The 21,427-nt window shown below is 38.1% G+C and overlaps 2 protein-coding genes across 2 annotated transcripts; both read right to left on the minus strand.

Annotated features, from left to right (window-relative positions):
* Positions 1–1,496: 1,496 nt before the first annotated feature.
* LOC149804245 (actin, muscle-like) lies at positions 1,497–9,814 on the minus strand. Its single transcript, XM_089932385.1, has 4 exons — positions 9,717–9,814; positions 9,197–9,393; positions 2,542–2,661; positions 1,497–1,702 (listed from the first exon to the last, which is right to left on the minus strand). The coding sequence occupies exons 3-4, from the start codon at positions 2,549–2,551 to the stop codon at positions 1,497–1,499; spliced, it is 216 nt and encodes a 71-aa protein (XP_089788511.1). The 5' UTR covers positions 2,552–2,661; positions 9,197–9,393; positions 9,717–9,814.
* On the minus strand, positions 9,141–10,149 carry LOC149804246 (actin-like). The gene is made up of 3 exons (XM_089951264.1): positions 10,146–10,149; positions 9,751–9,819; positions 9,141–9,388 (listed from the first exon to the last, which is right to left on the minus strand). Exons 1-3 carry the CDS (start codon positions 10,147–10,149, stop codon positions 9,141–9,143), a joined length of 321 nt encoding a protein of 106 aa, XP_089807390.1.
* Between the last annotated feature and the right edge of the window lie 11,278 nt (positions 10,150–21,427).

Here is a 21,427-nt window from a genome sequence, read left to right on the forward strand (position 1 = left end):
AATGGTTTTCGAAACTTTTTTAGTCATGCTCAGTCGACCCCACATGGATTTGTAACGATAAATTTACATGATCCTCGGACACGATATCGTATCGGACTTGACCAAATATTCGGTTAAATTGTAAGCAGCAGGGGGGGCGATGACATCGACGACGACGTCGATGTGCTTACCGGACGCTGACGACGCTGGGGATCGGCGCGCAGAAGGTATTAATTAAACCAAATGACGTTCCGGACAATTGTCGATTTGGCCCCTCGACGATGACAACGACGACGACGTCGTTTTTTTTTTACCAGGCGCTGACGACACCGGATCCGCTGAGTGCAGAAAGTATTAATTAAGCCAAATGACGTTTGGACAAAATGTCGGATTCGCCCCCCCCCCCCCCTGCTGCTAGAGTGGACCAGAAAGGTTTAGAAAACTGTAGCAATTGAGAGTGATATAATTAGAATTTATTGATCTATGTATTTGTTTATTTACTGCGTTAGCAATGCCCACGGAAACTGGTAAAAGGAGAGTTCAAACTGCATAGTCCCATTGGTAAGACAAACGCATAGCGTCACCCCAACGAGTATAGACTTCATTCAAATTCAAAAGCGAAAACGTTTGAAAGTATTTGAAGCTGACAGTCAAGAAATTAGTATGTAATACAGGAACTAGACTGTATTTTCTATTTTTTAAAACAATAATGCGGTTCATAAAGGTTTATAATATTGTAGTAATCGCGAGTGCTAGAATTAGAATTTATTGATGTATTCATATTTTTTTACTACGTTGTCTAACCCCATGGAAACTGTGGTAAGAGAAGTTTAGACTGCATAGTTTCCTGGCTAAGACGAAGACATATTGTCCTTCTGGCATGGCATAGGCGTCATCCCAATTTTATGAGCACATTGCTTACAAATTCTGTTTAAATATTTTCACGTCAGTTCGGGGAACGAGTACATGGAGTAAACTAATTCGATGACTAGTTCGACAAACTATCAAACATGTAGAATGTTTCCGTATACGTAAAATTTCGTTACCTTTTGGTTTAGAAATTTCCGTGTAGAATTTGGCATCATTGACAAAATTAAATTTTGCTGTGTTCTGGCGCCAGCAAATTGTCCCTGTGAAAAGAGATACTGTATGTGATTTTGCAATGGAATGAGCCAGACTGGTTTCAAGTCAACGTAAATATATACTGTCTAACTACATAAAGATAAACAAAATCGTAGAAGAGCCTGACAATATTTGACGAATACGTTCCAACATATACATGCGCACGTATACGTCGTTTGTAAATAAATAAAGAGTTATATATGACCGTAAATGTTTATCAATTTTTATTTTTATTTTTCCTGTTTTCACTGACCAGCAATAAAAGGCAGAAATTGTTAGACATGATAATGATGCTATTCATGTGAATATATACAAATGCACTGAAATCATTTTCCTTCGAATAGAACTCAGAAGACGGGTGAGAATTATCCTAGTCTGGGATTCATTAATTTATTTCAGAACCATGTTCTGTGAACTATACCATGAGAACTCTCGTCATACTCCTGTTTCGAGACGTACACCTGCGAGAAAGTAGAAAGTGAGACTGGAATAGAACCGCCGATCCATACAGAATACATCCGCTCAGGTGGCGCAAAAGTTTTGACTTTGATTCCACTTGGTACAATAGCAATCACCTCTTTCTGCAATCTGTCAGCTAGACCTATAAAATTAAAAGAAAATGGTAAATGTACTTAGCTTCTTTTGATACCGGATGGATACAAGTCTTTTCAAATTTACAAGTTCTGATTTGAATGAATGTAGAGCAAATTATTTTAACACCTTTTCAATTCATCACCAGGAAAAGGAATATTAATCCATGCAAACAAAACCAGAAAAGGAAAAAGAGAAAAAGGCCAAAGTATCCCAGAGATAACGTGGTGTGAAGGTTTATCTCGTTTTATCTAATGTATTCAACTGTTTATATCGGTGCTCTGTTGAAGAAGAATACCAAAATGTTAACAAAAGTAATGCAATATGTTACTGAAAGTGTTTATTTTCGTTTTATAGTCGTGGGAGCAGTGTAAATATTATCAAATTACATTGCAAAAATTTAGGTCAATTCATAACAAGTGATTTATACAATTTTATTCGCTTTATTTGCTTGAAATATGAGATCGGACAAGATCTTAAATACGCCTTCAAGGACCTGAATTTATGGATGGAATTAGTAGACATCATTTATTTCAAAGAGATCTCGCGAAAAAATTAGTTTTACAGCTATCTTAGGAAATCGTGGTATAAAGCTTTATCTTTGAAATGATATAATTGTACTTAATACCCGCGTAACAAATTAGGCCACGTGAGTGCTCTGGAAAATAAACAATTCCGCCAAAAGCATAATCGATCTCCGTCCTCCTCATTAACGAAAGGGAAAGCTTGAAATCATTATTTACTTTTCAACTTGAACAATTCTTATACCGGCCAAAATTTTAAATAAGGCCTACATGAAAGGCTGTCTAATGCATCGTTAAATACGACAAAAACATATAACAAACTAACCTGGAAACATAGTAGATCATCCGGACAGTACTATGTTTTGACAGAGATCCCTTCTAACTTCAATATTACCCTTCATCACGGAGTCGTGGACAACTTCGTGAATGCCACTTGATTACATTCCTAAAAGTAAGCGTCAATAACAAAGTTATTATGAATGTTTTTGCTGCAGAAATTAATTACTGTAATTAAAATAAGAGGGAACTGGTTGTAATTTGGTACAATTCACAACAGGGTTCGAAATGTATGCGACGAATAGAAAAGTTGTACTTTGAACAAATTTAGAAGACTGAGTTATACATTTCGGTATGTACATGTATTTATTTTCCTCATTAACGATGTCTAGATTACAATAAGTATACATTCGCAAATGATTCTTGGAAAAATAATGAATCAAACGTTTTTCAAAAGAAATTTCAGTTTAAAAGTTATATATTCAGAATCGTACCATATATATCTAATACAGTTACGGACCTCTAAAATGAAAATAGTCTTTCGTTCAGACAATTTATAACTAGTTTTATTTTGATTTCCTCAATCAACGGTGAATAGGATAACTTAAAGACATCTTTCCAAAATATAAACGTCCATACGCACGACCAAGACGGTCATATTTCAGAAAATAAGACCGAAAAAAGAGTTTAATAACAGAGACAAGACAGAAATGTCAACTCTCATTTTTCAACCATGGACTCAGATATTGATAGTATGCTAGTGTGAAATTGGGAGCATGTCAAGTAGATATTGTTGTAATCCTTACGTCATATCTTGGCCGACAAGTTATGGCGGCAAACACAGCACGTGGTGCATCATCTCCGGCAAAACCCGCTTTGCACATGTCAGAACCATTGTCAATAACAACAGCTGAAATCTCGTCCGCCTAAAGATATTCTAACTGCCTTTGTAAGCATTAAAATATCTTTCAAACAATTCAAAGTACCAATACAAATCTAAGTACTGATTAGAGCAGTACTTGCTAAAAGTCATCAAAGTTTGATTAAACAATAAGCAAATTATGAATACGTTTGAAATACAAAGATTTATATTTATTAAAAGAAAATAATGTTGTATTAACTCAAAATCAAAGTTACATATCTAACTAGCCAATAGGTATTAGACAATAATGTTGATAATAATAATAATTATAAATAGTGTTTATTTGTAATATAGGCCACTGGCCATGAGACATATCAATAAATCATGCGGTACAAAAAGATGTTATAGTGCGTAACAAAAGAACATCGTATTTATAAGAAGTAATATACATTAAAGTAATAATTATTGCTTTTTCGGAGGTGAGATACAAGCTACTGTTGTCGTTGTCGGTGGTTCTTTCCGGGGTTTTCCCGGGTTCTTCCTCCACTATTAATACTGGCCGCCATGTATAGCCTATCGAATGTTGAAAAATGGCGTTAAACTTAAAATGTCCCTGTTCACGTTACGCGGCTCATTTCTTGGCATCCGTCCGTCTACGAGAGACGATGGCATAGCTCCAAAGTACGCTTTTGCTTATCCTTCTTTTTAGCTCTCTTTTCAGCTTGCTTTATTCTTCTCTTTTCCTCTGCGTTTTGAACTCCCTGCCTGACAGCTAGACGCCAGCTGGAACGGTTGTTTGCACAGCTCTCCCAGTCGTTGACATTGATGTTTGCTGTCTTCATATCCTTCTTGCAAACATCTTTGTAGCGCAGATGTGGTCGTCCAGTTGGTCGTGCACCTTCTGCTAACTCCCCATATAGCAGGTCCTTGGGAATGCGACCTGGGTCCATTCTCTTGACATGGCCGAGCCAGCGAAGGCGCCTCTCGCTGAGTATGGAGAACATGCTGTTCATGTTGGCGCGTTCTAGAACCTCTGTGTTGGGTACTTTGTCCTGTCACTGGATGTGCAGAATGCGCCGCAGACATCTCAGGTGGAAGCTGTTGAGTTTCCTCTTGTGTCTTGCATAGGTGGTCCATGTTTCGCTGCTGTAGAGAAGTGAGCTGAGCACGCACGCTTGGTAGACACGCAGTTTGGTCTTCTCTGTGAGGTTGGGGTTGTTCCAGACCCTCTGGTTAAGTCTGGCCATCACTGCTGCTGCCTTGGCAATCATGCCGCCCACCTCAGAATCAATGGAGAGTGAGCTGGAGATGTTAGACCCGAGGTATGTGAAGTTCTCGACAACTTCTAAATTGTACCCATCGATGGAGACAGAGGGAGGGGAGTCTGTGTCCTGTGCCATGACATTCGTTTTCTTCAAACTGATGGTCAGTCCAAATTCCTTACATGCATGGGAGAGGCAGCATACCAGCTGCTGAAGTCCATCTTCCGTGTGTGATGTCAAGGCTGCATCGTCGGCAAAGAGCAATTCACGGATGAGTACCTCTGTGACTTTAGTCTTAGTACGGAGACGGGCGACGTTGAACAGCTTGCCGTCAGCCCTGGTATGGATGTACACTCCCTCGCTGCAGTCCTTGAATGCGTACTGGAGAAGCATGGAGAAGAAGATGGCAAAGAGCGTCGGTGCAAGGACACAGCCTTGTTTGACTCCGCTAATGACTGGGAATGCTTCAGATGTTGCGCCATTGAAGCACACTGTGCTGTGCATGTTCTCGTGGAACGACATAATAACAGCAAGCAGACGTGGGGGGCAGCCGATCTTCTGCAGGAGTCTGAAGAGTCCACTCCGACTAACCATGTCAAACGCCTTCGTCAGGTCTATGAAGGCAATGTAGAGGGGCATCTGCTGCTGCTCGCGACACTTCTCCTGCAGCTGACGTAGTGAGAAGATCATGTCTACAGTTGACATGCCGGCTCGAAATCCACACTGGGATTCTGGGTAGACGCGGGAAGCTAGGATCTGCAAGCGCGCCAAGGCAACACGGGCGAAGGCCTTTCCGACGATGCTGAGGAGGGAGATGCCCCGATAGTTGTTGCAGTCGCTACGGTCTCCTTTGTTTTTGTACAAAGTGACGATGTTGGCGTCACGCATGTCCTGTGGGATGTATCCCTGTTCCCAGCAAAGGCAGAGGAGTGTGTGTAGGGGCTGGAGCAGTGCTGGTTTTCCGCTCTTAAGGACTTCAGGCGGAATGCCGTCTCTTCCAGGAGCCTTCCCACAGGCAAGGCAATCGATGGCTTTTCCGAGCTCTTCCAGGGTGGGCTGTGTGTCTAGCTCCTCCATGACAGGCAGGTCTGGAATGGCGTCCAGGGCAGTTCCAGTGACATTGTTTTGGGTTGCATATATCTCGAGATAGTGCTCAACCCATCGCTGCAGTTGTTTCCCCTGGTCTGTGATGACTTCGCCCGTCTTGGACTTGAGGGGGGCTGTCTTGTAGCTGGGGGGGCCTGTCGCCTTTTTGATACCCTCATACATTCCTCTTGTGTCTCCAGTGTCAGCAGCTGTCTGTATACTGTTGCAAAGGTTCAGCCAGTAGGTGTTTGCACAGCGGCGGGCGGTCTTCTGGGCGTTATTCCTTGCAATCCTGAGGGCTTGTAGTGTTCTGGGGCTAGGTGCAGCCTTGTATGCCAGGAGGGCTTTCCTCTTTGCCTCAGTCACGGGCTCCATCTCCTCCCAGTTTGCCTCATACCAGTCGACATTCTTTCGCTCCCTCTTCCCGTAAGCTGTGATGGCTGAACTGTACACAGAGTCACGGATATGGGACCACTTGGAATCAATGGTGTCATCAGGTGTCACTTTGGTGAGGGCTTCCTTCAGTTTGCTGATGAACTGCTGTGTTTTCTCTGGGTTGCTTGCACAGCAGGTGTTGATACGTGGGTGACCCTTCTTCTTGGCGTGGTGCAGCTTCTTGGGTAATATTCGCACCTTGCTGGCCACGAGGGAATGGTCCGTGTCACAATTGGCACTGTGGTAGCTGCGGGTAAGGAGGACACTGGCCAGTTCTGCACGCCTGGTGATGACGAGGTGTAGCTGGTGCCAGTGGCGTGAACGTGGGTGTCTCCACGACACCTGGTGGATCTCTTTGCATTTGAAGAAAGTGTTGGTCACACATAGGCTGTGGGAGCAGCACATCTTCAGCAGTCGCTGACCATTCTCGTTGATCTTGCCCCTTCCGTAAAAGCGGAGACAGGTGGACCAGGCCTCATGGTCAGCTCCCACTCTAGCATTGAAATCTCCTAGTAAGTAAAGGCTTTCATTGTTGGGGATACTGGATATTGCCTGATCCAGAGCCTCATAAAACTTGTCTTTCTCCTCGTAGGTGGAGTAGAGGGTTGGGGCGTACACACTGAAGATGTTGACGGGGCCTAAGGATGTTGACAGCCGGAGGGCAAGGATTCTCTCAGTACCTGATGATGGAAGTTCAATGAAGGCGATTAGCGTGTTCTTGACGGCAAATCCTACACCATGCTGCCTAGGTTCATCCAAGGGCTTCCCCTGCCAAAAGAATGTGTAATTGGCTTCCCTGATGGTGCCGCTGTCAGCCAGTCGAGTCTCCTGGAGGCAGGCAATGTCGATGTTCAGTCGGGAGAGTTCTCTGTCAGTGACAGCAGTCTTCCGTGCATCGTCGATCTGCTGTAGGTCAGTGGTCAATCCAGGACACATGGTCCTGATGTTCCAGGTTGCAAAACGAAGAGTTGGAGTCTTTTTATTTCTTCTTTTAGTCTTTCCTGGTGCAGAGTTTTGTGGCCCACTTGTCGAGATGGCTCTCTAAGCTCCACGCACCCAGTGAAGCAGGCAGGCCATGGCGGGCAGCACCTTACTGACTGGGGGCTGCCCAGCTTGAGGCGGGCGGTAGCTGTCCAGTGAGACCTGATGATCTCTCCCACCGTCAGAAGTAACCCCTGGCGCCAAGCTCTACGCCAATCGAGCTTTGACTTAGAACCGGTAAACTGCTACTTCTCGTGTTGTGCCGACGCCGTACGACGACGCTGGAGTGTCCTCTCCAGTGGAGCTATGAAGCCTGGGCAGGGTGGTATGGAGAATCTGCTGTTGCCCATGCAGCAGATCCCCCCTCTCCACGCAGCTGGTGTGCCCAAGGGAACGACGAATGCCGATACAGCTTGGCACCAACGGCGTCGCAGGAGTTGCCGGAATGACGTTGAAGTCAATGTCATACCGCCTTAGGGACTCCATCTCCGGATTTTCTGTCGGGGTTTACTCCCTTAGCCTTTCCCATGAGTGGGTATAGCCACAAGGCAGCAGAGGTTTGGAATCGGAGTTTTCCTTCTCCTAGATGAGCTACCATCCAAGGTTTACTAGTCCCATCTACCCGAAGCAACTGGTTTTAAGGCGCGGCTCATATAAGATAGTGGTAAAAGTCGTATCTTCCCAATATCTGTTCATAGCCGCAACACATATCCGGTATGCATTATGATCTCCCGGTCATATTGGCAAAGTCATACAGGATAGCAGGGCATGATTTCAGTACTAATAACTGACATAATCATCTTGCAAAAAATAAAGAAAAATATTTTCGTATTCATTTTCGTATTCCATTCCTGAAACAAACCAAAAAAGGAACAAATTATTTTTTTACATATAACAAAAAGATATGTCATAACCGCAAACCAAACGCGTCATATACGTGGATAAGGATCATATACATACTGTAGCTATACAAGTAAACAAGTTGGTCAGTATTCTATTTGTACCTGTGAGTGTTCACTGATGTAAAGGTTTATTTGTCATGTTCGTACCTATGAATAGACCCCGGTTACGGTAAGTTTATTGAATCTTAGTGAAAATATTATTTGCTTACTTATAACTGTCACCATTCTAATGGTACTAGATAATATCATACTTATTCCAAATTAGTCATATCAATATATTTAAAAGAAATTCGTGTTAGTCACCTAGTGCATCGATATCTAATTATACCACTCTCAGGTGTAATTCAGCGTGCCGTCAAAATTTGCAAATTAGTTTCCAGGCAACTAAGTTTTACTGTAATGTAATTTTAACCTTTTTGAAATATAGCCGATCATAATCATAAAAAATGTTGTTGAATATATGCTTTTCTAATGCTGTACCGTATATGTTTGGTGAATATTTTAGCGAGATTGTTTTCCTCGCAAATCGAAGATATATACTTGCGAATTTTTGACGTTAACAGCGTCCCCCGTGGTCCAAGTACATTCTCACAAGTACTGGCTATAGTATAACTTCTCTTTGCCATGAAGATCAGAGAAGTATCAAGTTCTTGTGTCAGTTATAAGGTAAAATAATTTCATAGTTGATCAGACTTTATTTTTAACCACAAGTTCAGAACAAGCGGTTTCAGAAAATTCACTTGTCCATCCTACGTTTTCACTTGTCTCAAAACTTCAGTCTCTTGTCTAGGTTCGACAAGATGCATTTTAATCAACATTGAAAACAACATAAACGATATAGAACATATTAATTTCTTCAGAGGGTTTAAATTTTAGGTTTTTGTTACTGTCAAGGCATCTTTTGTATCTTATTTCTTGCTCGGGTTTGATATCAAGATTAACATCAGCAACGATGGAAAGTAAATTGCTGAAATTCCCAAACGTCTCACAACATTCGATCGATTGGCAGAACAAAGTCTTTTGCCCTGTATCTGTTCTAATAATTAGCACCAATTTTCAGACCGTTTTTATTTTCGAGTGTACACAGCATTCCTGTATCAAAAACTTATTTATTTGACTCTCATTTAGTTTTAGACAAGAATGAATCAGAGTGATAAACAAAAGGGAAATAATAACCTATGAAAGCTTGTTGAAACAAGACCTCGGGACACCGGAAGCGCTCGTTACCAATGGTAATGATTCCACCATCAGGAAGTTCATACGAGTTTTCTACTGCAGAATTTGATGCTTTATATGACATTTCCTGTTCAAAATCAAAGGCACAGTAGCACGGCTTCTCTTTTATATCTCCGACGATTTCCAGTTCAGCTGAAATGATTCATATTAATATTATTATAAAGTTGTATGAAAAAGAAGAAGAATGATACAGTGGTTCGCTTATCCTGATGTTAGGCTAACTTGGAAGAGTTAATGGAATGAAATGCGAGTCTAAAGCATTAATTTGTGGGAACAAGATGAATGCTGATAAAAAAAACATACTCTTATCTGATTTTCCATTTGGTTCTGAAGGTTCCAGATGACTGACAAGTCCACATTGTTTAACTAATTTAAAATCTTTTCAATCTTTTTATAAAAATCAATAAGGCATTATAGAACGCAATTCGTGATTGTTGGTAGAAATTACAACTTAAGGGATGTAGTGAAGTTGTATCCCCTTTCATGCAGAATACGCTGAAGATAGACTGTCAAATCTCTGTCAGCGAGGTTGATTCTTTCAATGGCGTGAGGAAAGGCATAACCTAGAACGATAAATAAAATATTTTGTTTAAACAAAAACCAAAACATTAGCCATAGAAATTCTTCATTAGTATTTTATTTACAATGCTTAGTTCTCTTCATCAATTCATGTGTCCCTAGTGAGAATTCAGTAGACCGAAAGATATATAAAATCACGACGTGTTATGACTCCAACCATCTTTGCTACCCATATCAACCATTGGCTGTAGTTAACCCAAACATTTGTTGAATAGGTCTCATGTCCCGAAGATTTATTCATCGATTTTTCTGAGCAAAGATAAACACAACAAAACATAATGCAACTAATTCATACACATCACGAAAATACCCATTTTATCCACTTTTAAGTGTATTTGTTTGACAAAGAAACACTGATTAGCTCATTCGAGCAATGTGAAAGCTTACCGTGGATGACAATGACAAGAAATGTTTACTCGCACTCGACTCTTTGACTAAGTATGTTCATACATATTCATAAGTAACGCAGAAATCTCAGGACTGGCAGCCATGAGTGATTAAAAGTCTGTGTACCGAGGACGCAACTATTAATTCCATTTACTACCTCATATCATATAACAAAGAATCCAATTGCATCAGATTATATCAGATATTAACGGTCAAACTGTGTATGTAGACTGTGGAATTATGTATATGTCACATGAAAACCGTTTTATAATGCAATCATCAATTGATATCATTTTCGAATAACATTTTAAGAAACTTTTGAGCAATTGTTTGGAGCTCTATTGTAGCTCATATTTCGATCTTTGTCATAATTCACAGTCATTATTTTGTTCACAATTTCTGTCCCTAACTCGAACTGACTTGTTAGAAAAATTCTCCGGTGTATAAATTCTCAAAAACAAAATAAAGTTACTCCCCTTTACTGATGTTAATTGCTCATTGCAGACGAATTTGTGCTATTTTGCAGTAAACTGTACGTTTTGCACATAGGGGCAAGGGAGGGGCACTTGCTTCTGCACCCACCCACCCCGTTTCACCTCTAAACATATAGTTGGTCGACATCCACATAACTTAATAGCTGATCACTGCATGTTTGCATCCCACCAAAAAAATAATCCACCTGTACAGCTGTATGGCTGTAATCATACAGGTGTATTCATATGAGTGTATTCATACACGTGCATTCAAATGGCTCAATTCATACAGGTGTATTCATATGGGTGTATTCATACAGGTACATTCATATGGCTGTATTCATACAGGTGTATTCATATGGGTGTATTCATACAGGTACATTCATATGGGTGTATTCATACAGGTACATTCATATGGGTGTATTCATACAGGTGTATTCATATGGGTGTATTCATACAGGTACATTCATATGGCTCTATTCATACAGGTGAATTCATATGGGTGTATTCATAAAGGTACATTCATATGGGTGTATTCATACAGGTGTATTCATATGGGTGTATTCATACATGTGTATTCATGTGTGTATTCAAACAGGCGTATTCATATGGGTGTATTCATACAGGTACATTCATATGAGTGTATTCATACAGGTACATTCATATGGCTCAATTCATACAGATGTATTCGTATGGGTGTAATCATACAGGTGCACTAAAATGGGTGTATTCACAGAGGTTTATTCATATGGGTGTATTCATACAAGTACAATCATATGGCTTTATTCATACAGGCCTATTCATATGGGTGTATTAATACAGGTACATTCATATGGCTCTATTCATACAGGTACATTCATATGGGTGTATTCATACAGGTACATTCATATGGGTGTATTCATACATGTATATTCATATGGCTCTATTCATACAGGTGTATTAATATGGCTCTATTCATGCAGGTACATTCATATGGGTGTATTCATACAGGTGTATTCATATTGGTGTATTCATACAGGTACATTCATATGGTTGTATTCATACAGGTACATTCATATGGGTGTATTCATACAGGCGTATTCATATGGCTCTATTCATACAGGTGTATTCATATGGCTCTATTCATACAGGTACGTTCATATGGGTGTATTCATACAGCTGCATTCATATGGGTGTATTCATACAGGTACATTCATATGGCTCTATTCATACAGTTGTATTCATATAGGTGAATTCATACAGGTACATTCATATGGGTGTATTCATACAGGTATATTCATATGGGTGTATTCATACATGTGTTTTCATATGGCTCTATTCATGCAGGTGTATTCATATGGCTCTATTCATACATGTACATTCCTTTGGGTGTATTCATACAGGTGTATCCATATGGGTGTATTCATACATGTGTATTCATATGGCTCTATTCATACACGTGTATTCATATGGCTCTATTCATATAGGTACATTCATATGGGTGTATTCATACAGGTGTATTCATATGCGTGTATTCAAACAGGTACATTAATATGGCTCTATTCATACAGGTGTATTCATATGTGTGTATTCATACAGGTACATTCATATTGGTGTATTCATACAGGTGTATTCATATGGGTGTGTTCATACAGGTACATTCATATGGCTCTATTCATACAGGCGTATTCATATGAGTGTATTCATACACGTACATTCATATGGGTGTATTCATACAGGTACATTCATATAGGTGTATTCATACATGTGTATTCATATGGCTCTATTCATACAGGTACATTCATATGGCTCTATTCATACAGGTACATTCATATGGGTGTATTCATACAGGTACATTCATATGGGTGTATTCATACATGTATATTCATATGGCTCTATTCATACAGGTGTATTCATATGGCTCTATTCATGCAGGTACATTCATATGGGTGTATTCATACAGGTGTATTCATATTGGTGTATTCATACAGGTACATTCATATGGGTGTATTCATACAGGCGTATTCATATGGCTCTATTCATACAGGTGGATTCATATGGCTCTATTCATACAGGTACGTTCATATGGGTGTATTCACACAGGTGTATTCATATGGGTGTATTCATACAGGTATGTTCATGTGGCTCTATTCATACAGTTGTATTCATGTAGGTGTATTCATATAGGTACATTCATGTGGGAGTATTCATACAGGTACATTCATATGGGTGTATTCATACATGTGTTTTCATTTGGCTCAATTCATACAGGTGTATTCACATGGCTCTATTCATACAGGTATATTCATTTGGGTGTATTCATACAGGTGTATTCATATGGTTGCATTCATACATGTGTATTCATATGGCTCTATTCATACAGGTACATTCATATGGCTGTATTCATACGGTGTATTCATATGGGTGTATTCATACAGGTACATTAATATGGCTCTATTCATACAGGTGTATTCATATGGCTGTATTCATACAGGTACATTCATGTTGGTGTATTCAAACAGGTGTATTCATATGGTTGTATTCATACAGGTACATTCATATGGGTGTATTCATACAGGCGTATTCATATGGCTCTATTCATACAGGTGTATTCATATGGCTCTATTCATACAGGTACGTTCATATGGGTGTATTCACATAGGTGTATTCATATGGGTGTATTCATACAGGTATGATCATGTGGCTCTATTCATACAGTTGTATTCATGTAGGTGTATTCATATAGGTACATTCATGTGGGAGTATTCATACAGGTACATTCATATGGGTGTATTCATACATGTGTTTTCATATGGCTCAATTCATACAGGTGTATTCACATGGCTCTATTCATACAGGTATATTCATTTGGGTGTATTCATACAGGTGTATTCATATGGTTGTATTCATACATGTGTATTCATATGGCTCTATTCATACAGGTACATTCATATGGCTGTATTCATACGGTGTATTCATATGGGTGTATTCATACAGGTACATTAATATGGCTCTATTCATACAGGTGTATTCATATGGCTGTATTCATACAGGTACATTCATGTTGGTGTATTCAAACAGGTGTATTCATATGGGTGTATTCATACAGGTACATTCATATGGCTCTTTTCATACAGCCGTATTCATATGGGTATATTCATACAGGTACATTCATATGGGTGTATTCATACAGATACATTCATATAGGTGTATTCATACATGTGTACTCATATGGCTCTATTCATACAGGTACATTCATATGGCTCTATTCATACAGGTACATTCATTTGGGTATATTCATACAGGTGTATTCAGATGGCTCTATTCATACAGGTGTATTCATATCGCTCTATTCATACAGGTACATTCATATGATTGTATTCATACAGCTGTATTCATACGGGTGTATTCATACATGTGTATTCATGTGTGTATTCAGACAGGCGTATTCATATGGGTGTATTCGTACAGGTAATTTCATATGGGTGTATTCGTCCAGGTGTATTCATATGGGTGTATTCATACATGTGTATTCATGTGTGCATTCAAACAGGCGTATTCATATGGGTGTTTTCATACAGGTACATTCATATGGGTGTATTCATACAGGTACATTCATATGGGTGTATTCATACAGGTGTATTCATATGGGTGCATTCATACAGGTACATTCATATGGCTCTATTCATACAGGTGTATTCATATGGGTGTATTCATGCAGGTACATTCATATGAGTGTATTCATACAGGTACATTCATATGGGTGTATTCATACATGTGTATTCATATGGCTCTATTCATACATGTGTATTCATATGGTTCTATTCATACAGATACATTCATATGGGTGTATTCATACAGGTGTATTCATATTGGTGTATTCATACATGTGTATTCATATGGCTCTATTCATAAAGGTGCATTCATATGGCTCTATTCATACAGGTACATTCATATGGGTGTATTCATACAGAAGTATTCATATGGGTGTATTCATACATGTGTATTCATGTGTGTATTCAAACAGGCGTATTCATATGGGTGTATTCATACAAGTGTATTCATACAGGTACATTCATATCGGTATATTCATACAGGTACGTTCATATGGGTGTATTCATACATGTGTATTCATATGGCTCCATTCATACAGGTGTATTCATATGTGTGTATTCATACAGGTACATTCACATGGGTGTATTCATACAGGTGTATTCATATGGGTGTATTCATACACGTTTATTCATGTGGCTCTATTCATACAGGTGTATTCATATGGCTCTATTCATACAGGTACATTCATATGGGTGTTTTCATACAGGTGTATTCATATGGGTGTATTCATACACGTGTATTCATGTGTGCATTCAAACAGGCGGATTCATATGGGTGCATTCATACAGGTATATTCATATGCGTGTATTCATACAGGTACATTCGTATGGGTGTGCTCATACAGGTGTATTAATATCTGTGTATTCATACAGGTGTATTCATATTTTTGTATTCATGCATCTGTATTCATATGGCTCTATTCATACAGGTACATTCATATGGGTGTATTCATACAGATGTATTCATATGGGTGTATTCATACAGGTGGATTTAAATGGATGTATTCATACAAGTGTATTCATGTGTGTATTCAAACAGGCGTGTTCATGTGGGTGTATTCATAATGGTACATTCATATGGGTGTATTCATACATGTGCATTCATATGGCTCTATTCATACAGGTGTATTCATATGGCTCTATTCATACAGGTACATTCATATGGGTGTATTCATACAGAAGTATTCATATGGGTGTATTCATACATGTGTATTCATGTGTGTATTCAAACAGGCGTATTCATATGGGTGTATTCATACAAGTGTATTCATACAGGTACATTCATATCGGTATATTCATACAGGTACGTTCATATGGGTGTATTCATACATGTGTATTCATATGGCTCCATTCATACAGGTGTATTCATATGTGTGTATTCATACAGGTACATTCACATGGGTGTATTCATACAGGTGTATTCATATGGGTGTATTCATACACGTTTATTCATGTGGCTCTATTCATACAGGTGTATTCATATGGCTCTATTCATACAGGTACATTCATATGGGTGTTTTCATACAGGTGTATTCATATGGGTGTATTCATACACGTGTATTCATGTGTGCATTCAAACAGGCGGATTCATATGGGTGCATTCATACAGGTATATTCATATGCGTGTATTCATACAGGTACATTCGTATGGGTGTGCTCATACAGGTGTATTAATATCTGTGTATTCATACAGGTGTATTCATATTTTTGTATTCATGCATCTGTATTCATATGGCTCTATTCATACAGGTACATTCATATGGGTGTATTCATACAGATGTATTCATATGGGTGTATTCATACATGTGTAATCATGTGTGTATTCAAACAGGCGTATTCATATGGTTGTATTCATACAGGTACATTCATATGGGTGTATTCATTCAAGTGTATTCATATGGGTGTATTCATACAGGTACATTCATATCGCTCTATTCATACAGGTGTATTCGTATGGGTGTATTCATACAGGTACATTCATATGGGTGTATTCATACAGGTACATTCATATGGATGTACACATACATGTGTATTCATATCGCTCTATTCATACCGGTGTATTCATATGGCTCTATTCATGCAGTTACATTAAAATGGGTGTATTCATACAGGTGTATTCATAAGGGTGTATTCATACATGTGTATTCATAAGGCTGTATTCATACCGGTGTATTCATATAGATCTATTCATACAGGCACATTGATATGGGTGTATTCATACAGGTGTATTCATATGGGTGTATTCATACTGTGTATTCGTGTGTGTATTCAAACAGGCGTATTCACATGGATGTATTCATACATGTACAATCATATGGGTGTATTCATACAGGCGTATTCATATGGCTCTATTCATACAGGTGTATTCATATGGCTCTATTCATACAGGTACGTTCATATGGGTGTATTCATACAGGTACATTCATATGGGTGTATTCATACAGGTTCATTCATATGGCTCTATTCATGCAGTTGTATTCATATAGGTGCATTCATACAGGTACATTCATATGGGTGTATTCATACAGGTACATTCATATGGGTGTATTCATACATGTGTTTTCATATGGCTCTATTCATGCAGGTGTATTCATATGGCTCTATTCATACAGGTACATTCCTTTGGGTGTATTCATACAGGTGTATCCATATGGGTGTATTCATACATGTGTATTCATATGGCTCTATTCATACACGTGTATTCATATGGCTCTATTCATATAGGTACATTCATATGGGTGTATTCATACAGGTGTATTCATATGCGTGTATTCATACAGGTACATTCATATGGCTCTATTCATACAGGTGTATTCATATGTGTGAATTCATGCAGGTACATTCATATTGGTGTATTCATACAGGTGTATTCATATGGGTGTGTTCATACAGGTACATTCATATGGCTCTATTCATACAGGCGTATTCATATGAGTGTATTCATACACGTACATTCATATGGGTGTATTCATACAGGTACATTCATATAGGTGTATTCATACATGTGTATTCATATGGCTCTTTTCATACAGGTACATTCATATGGCTCTATTCATACAGGTACATTCATTTGGGTGTATTCATACGTGTGTATTCATATGGGTGTATTCATACAGGTGTATTCATATGGCTCTTTTCATACAGGTGTATTCATATCGCTCTATTCATACAGGTACATTCATATGGGTGTATTCATACAGGTGTATTCATATGGGTGTATTCATACATGTGTGTTCATGTGTGTATTCAAGCAGGCGTTTTCATATTGGTGTATTCATACAGGTAATTTCATATGGGTGTATTCATACATGTGTATTCAGATGGGTGTATTCACACATGTGTATTCGTGTGTGTATTCAAACAGGCGTATTCATATGGGTGTTTTCATACAGGTACATTCATATGGGTGTATTCATACAGGTACATTCATATGGCTGTATTCATACAGGTGTATTCATATGGGTGTATTCATACAGGTACATTCATATGGGTGTATTCATACAGGTGTATTCATATGGGTGTATTCATACAGGTACATTCATATATGTGTATTCGTACAGGTGTATTCAAATGGGTGTATTCATACAGATACATTCATATGGGTGTATTCATACATATGTATTCATGTGTGTATTCAAACAGGCGTATTCATATGGGTGTATTCATACAAGTGTATTCATATGGGTGTATTCATACAGGTACATTCATATGGGTGTATTGATACAGGTACATTCATAAGGGTGTATTCATACAGGTGTATTCATATGGGTGTATTCATACATATGTATTCATGTGTGTATTCAAACAGGCGTATTCATACAGGTGTATTCATATGGGTGTATTCATACAGGTACATTCATATTGGTGTATTCATACATGTGTTTTCATATGGCTCTATTCATACAGGTGTATTCATATGGCTCTATTCATACAGGTACATTCATATGGGTGTATTCATACAGGTGTATTCATATGGATGTATTCATGCATTTGTATTCATGTGTGTATTCAAACAGGCGTGTTCATGTGGGTGTATTCATACAGGTACATTCATATGAGTGTATTCATACAGGTACATTCATATGGGTGTGTTCATACAGGTGTATTCATATGGGTGTATTCATACATGTACATTCATATGGGTGTATTCATACAGGTGTATTCATATGGGTGTATTCATACAGGTACATTCATATGGGTGTATTCATACAGGTGTATTCATATGGGTGTATTCATACATATGTATTCATGTGTTTATTCAAACAGGCGTATTCATATGGGTGTATTCATACAAGTGTATTCATATGGGTGTATTCGTACAGGTACATTCGTATGGGTGTATTCATACAAGTACATTCATCTTGGTGTATTCATACATGTGTATTCATATGGCTCTATTCATACAGGTACATTCATATGGGTGTATTCATACAGGTGTATTCATATGGATGTATTCATGCATTTGTTTTCATGTGTGTATTCAAATAGGCGTGTTCATGTGGGTGTATTCATACAGGCACATTCATATGGGTGTATTCATACAGGTACATTCATATGGGTTTGTTCATACAGGTGTATTCATATGGGTGTATTCATACATGTACATTCATATGGGTTTATTCATACAGGTGTATTCATATGGCTCTATTCATACAGGTGTATTCATATGGCTCTATTCATACAGGTACATTCATATGGGTGTATTCATACACGTGTATTCATATGGGTGTATTCATACATGTGTATTCCTGGGTGTATTCAAACAGGCGTATTCATATGGGTGTATTCATACAGGTACATTCATATGGGTGTATTCATACAGGTACATTCATGTGGCTCTATTCATACAGGTGTATTCATTTGGGTGTATTCATACAGGTACATTCATATGGGTGTATTCATACAGGTGTATTCATATGGGTGTATTCATACATGTTTATTCATATGGCTCTATTCATACAGGTGTATTCATATGTCTCTATTCACACAGGTACATTCATATGGGTGTATTCATACAGGTGTATTCATATGGGTGTATTCATACAGGTACATTCATATGGGTGTATTCATACAGGTACATTCATATGGGTGTATTCATACAGGCGTATTCATATGGCTCTATTCATACAGGTGTATTCATATGGCTATATTCATACAGGTACATTCATATGGGTGTATTCATACAGGTGTATTCATATGGGTTTGTTCATACATGTGTATTCATGTGTGTATTCAAACAGGCGTATTCATATAGGTGTATTCATAGTTACATTCATATGGTTGTATTCATACAGGTACATTCATATGGGTGTGTTCATACAGGTGTGTTCATATGGGTGTATTCATACAGGTACATTCATATGGGTGTATTCATACAGGTGTATTCATATGGATGTATTTATACAGGTACATTCATATTGGTGTATTCATACAGGTGTATTAATATGGGTATATTCATACATGTGTATTCATGTGTGTATTCAAACAGGCGTATTCATAATGGGTGTATTCATACAGATGCTGACAAGAGTGTAGCTTCTCTTTGCAATCAATTTTACAGAAATATCATTAGCATACAATGGTCCTATCAGCAAGATCAAACTGACACTTGCACTTTTCATTAAGGGTGTAACTCAAATGCTATTGAAGACAGTTTAATTAAACTTACACAAATTTGTCATAGATCAACATTATTTTTTGTGTCAAAAGTAAATATTTTGGATGGGATTTTGGCACCACTGTCAAAATCCTATCTACGAAGTTGTGATGTTATGGCTGTAACAGCGAATATTGTACAATTTTACATCTTGACTTATTGTGATTTTCCTAATGTTAGACCCAAAGTTAGAGTAACATTCCAATATGGATATATTTCATGGCAAGTCTTGTAGTGAAAATCCATATTTAGAAAGACGAAACTTCCTATGTTCACAACCATGATATTATGACTGTTTCATATACCATTTTCATGGCTGTATCTTAATGATACGTTATTCGGTTTTGTATCCAGGTTATAGCTCTGACGCTCCTTAAGATTTAAGGAAGATTGTATGTAGACAACAGAGTGCGTTGCATACTATGTTCTATGTCATTTACTTAGGTCACGGTCAAGGCAAGAACACTTCTGATGTCATACTAAACATTGCTATGACTCTTTATGCATTTTTAAACCTGTCTTAAATCAGGCATAGCATGTGTACCCATTGTCTGTCCGTCCCTCCGCCATCATTTGTTTCCCCATAACTTTGTGAAAACTGGAGAGATTTCATGAAATGCATGTTTGGTTAGAATTTATGGTCTTAAACCAAGTAACATGTAATAGCGAAACCAATAAGTTTGTTAAAAATAACAAAAACTTATTTATCTAACTTATAAAGTGAAAATGTAAGAGCAACATACAACACTGTGAATTAAATCCCAGATAATCTTAAATGTTCTATCACAAGTCCAAACGCGTAGAATGTTCCGATTGAATTTTAATATTAAATGTTTTGATGTTCCAATAACGTTGAATGTGCCGACGTACCAATAATCTTCGTGTATCATAATGATATAATCTAGAATGGCATTGAATTAATACCACAGCAATCACAAAATTGTGTTTTAGCACTTTGTAATTCTAAAAAATAATATAAATAGTTTATTCCTCTCAAACTATATGTGAACACAAAAGCAAATAACAAACTGAACTTAAAACTTAATTTGTTTACCACGGCTTGTATATACAGCTTGTCATATGACCTACTACGTAGTAGTATTTTCTGGAAAACTTTGCAAACTTGAAAACAAGGACAGATGTCTACAACAGTCTAAGTTAGTAGAAAACAAGGACAGGTTTCTACAACAGTTTAAGTTCGTAAATAAGGTTAGGCCTAAAACTAAAATCGAAGTCAACAGTTTTTCAAAATGTGACAAAAGTCAGGTAGGCAAAAATTCTACTCTCAATCACGGAGACGGATTAAGCACACACTATACATTAACTTTACATAAAAATGTTATGACTAGACGGTGTGTCACATGCCACAGACAGCCCCGTTCCCACCATTTAGTTAAGGTTACACCAAAGCAAGGTGAAATGAACTTTCGAGATTTGTTTTGGTACGATATCAGGGAATAAGAGAATATATGCTCGGATTTGG

This window comes from Sinohyriopsis cumingii, chromosome 2, assembly GCF_028554795.1.
Source record: "Sinohyriopsis cumingii isolate HCF-2022 chromosome 2, ASM2855479v2, whole genome shotgun sequence".
NCBI lineage: Eukaryota > Metazoa > Mollusca > Bivalvia > Unionida > Unionidae > Sinohyriopsis > Sinohyriopsis cumingii.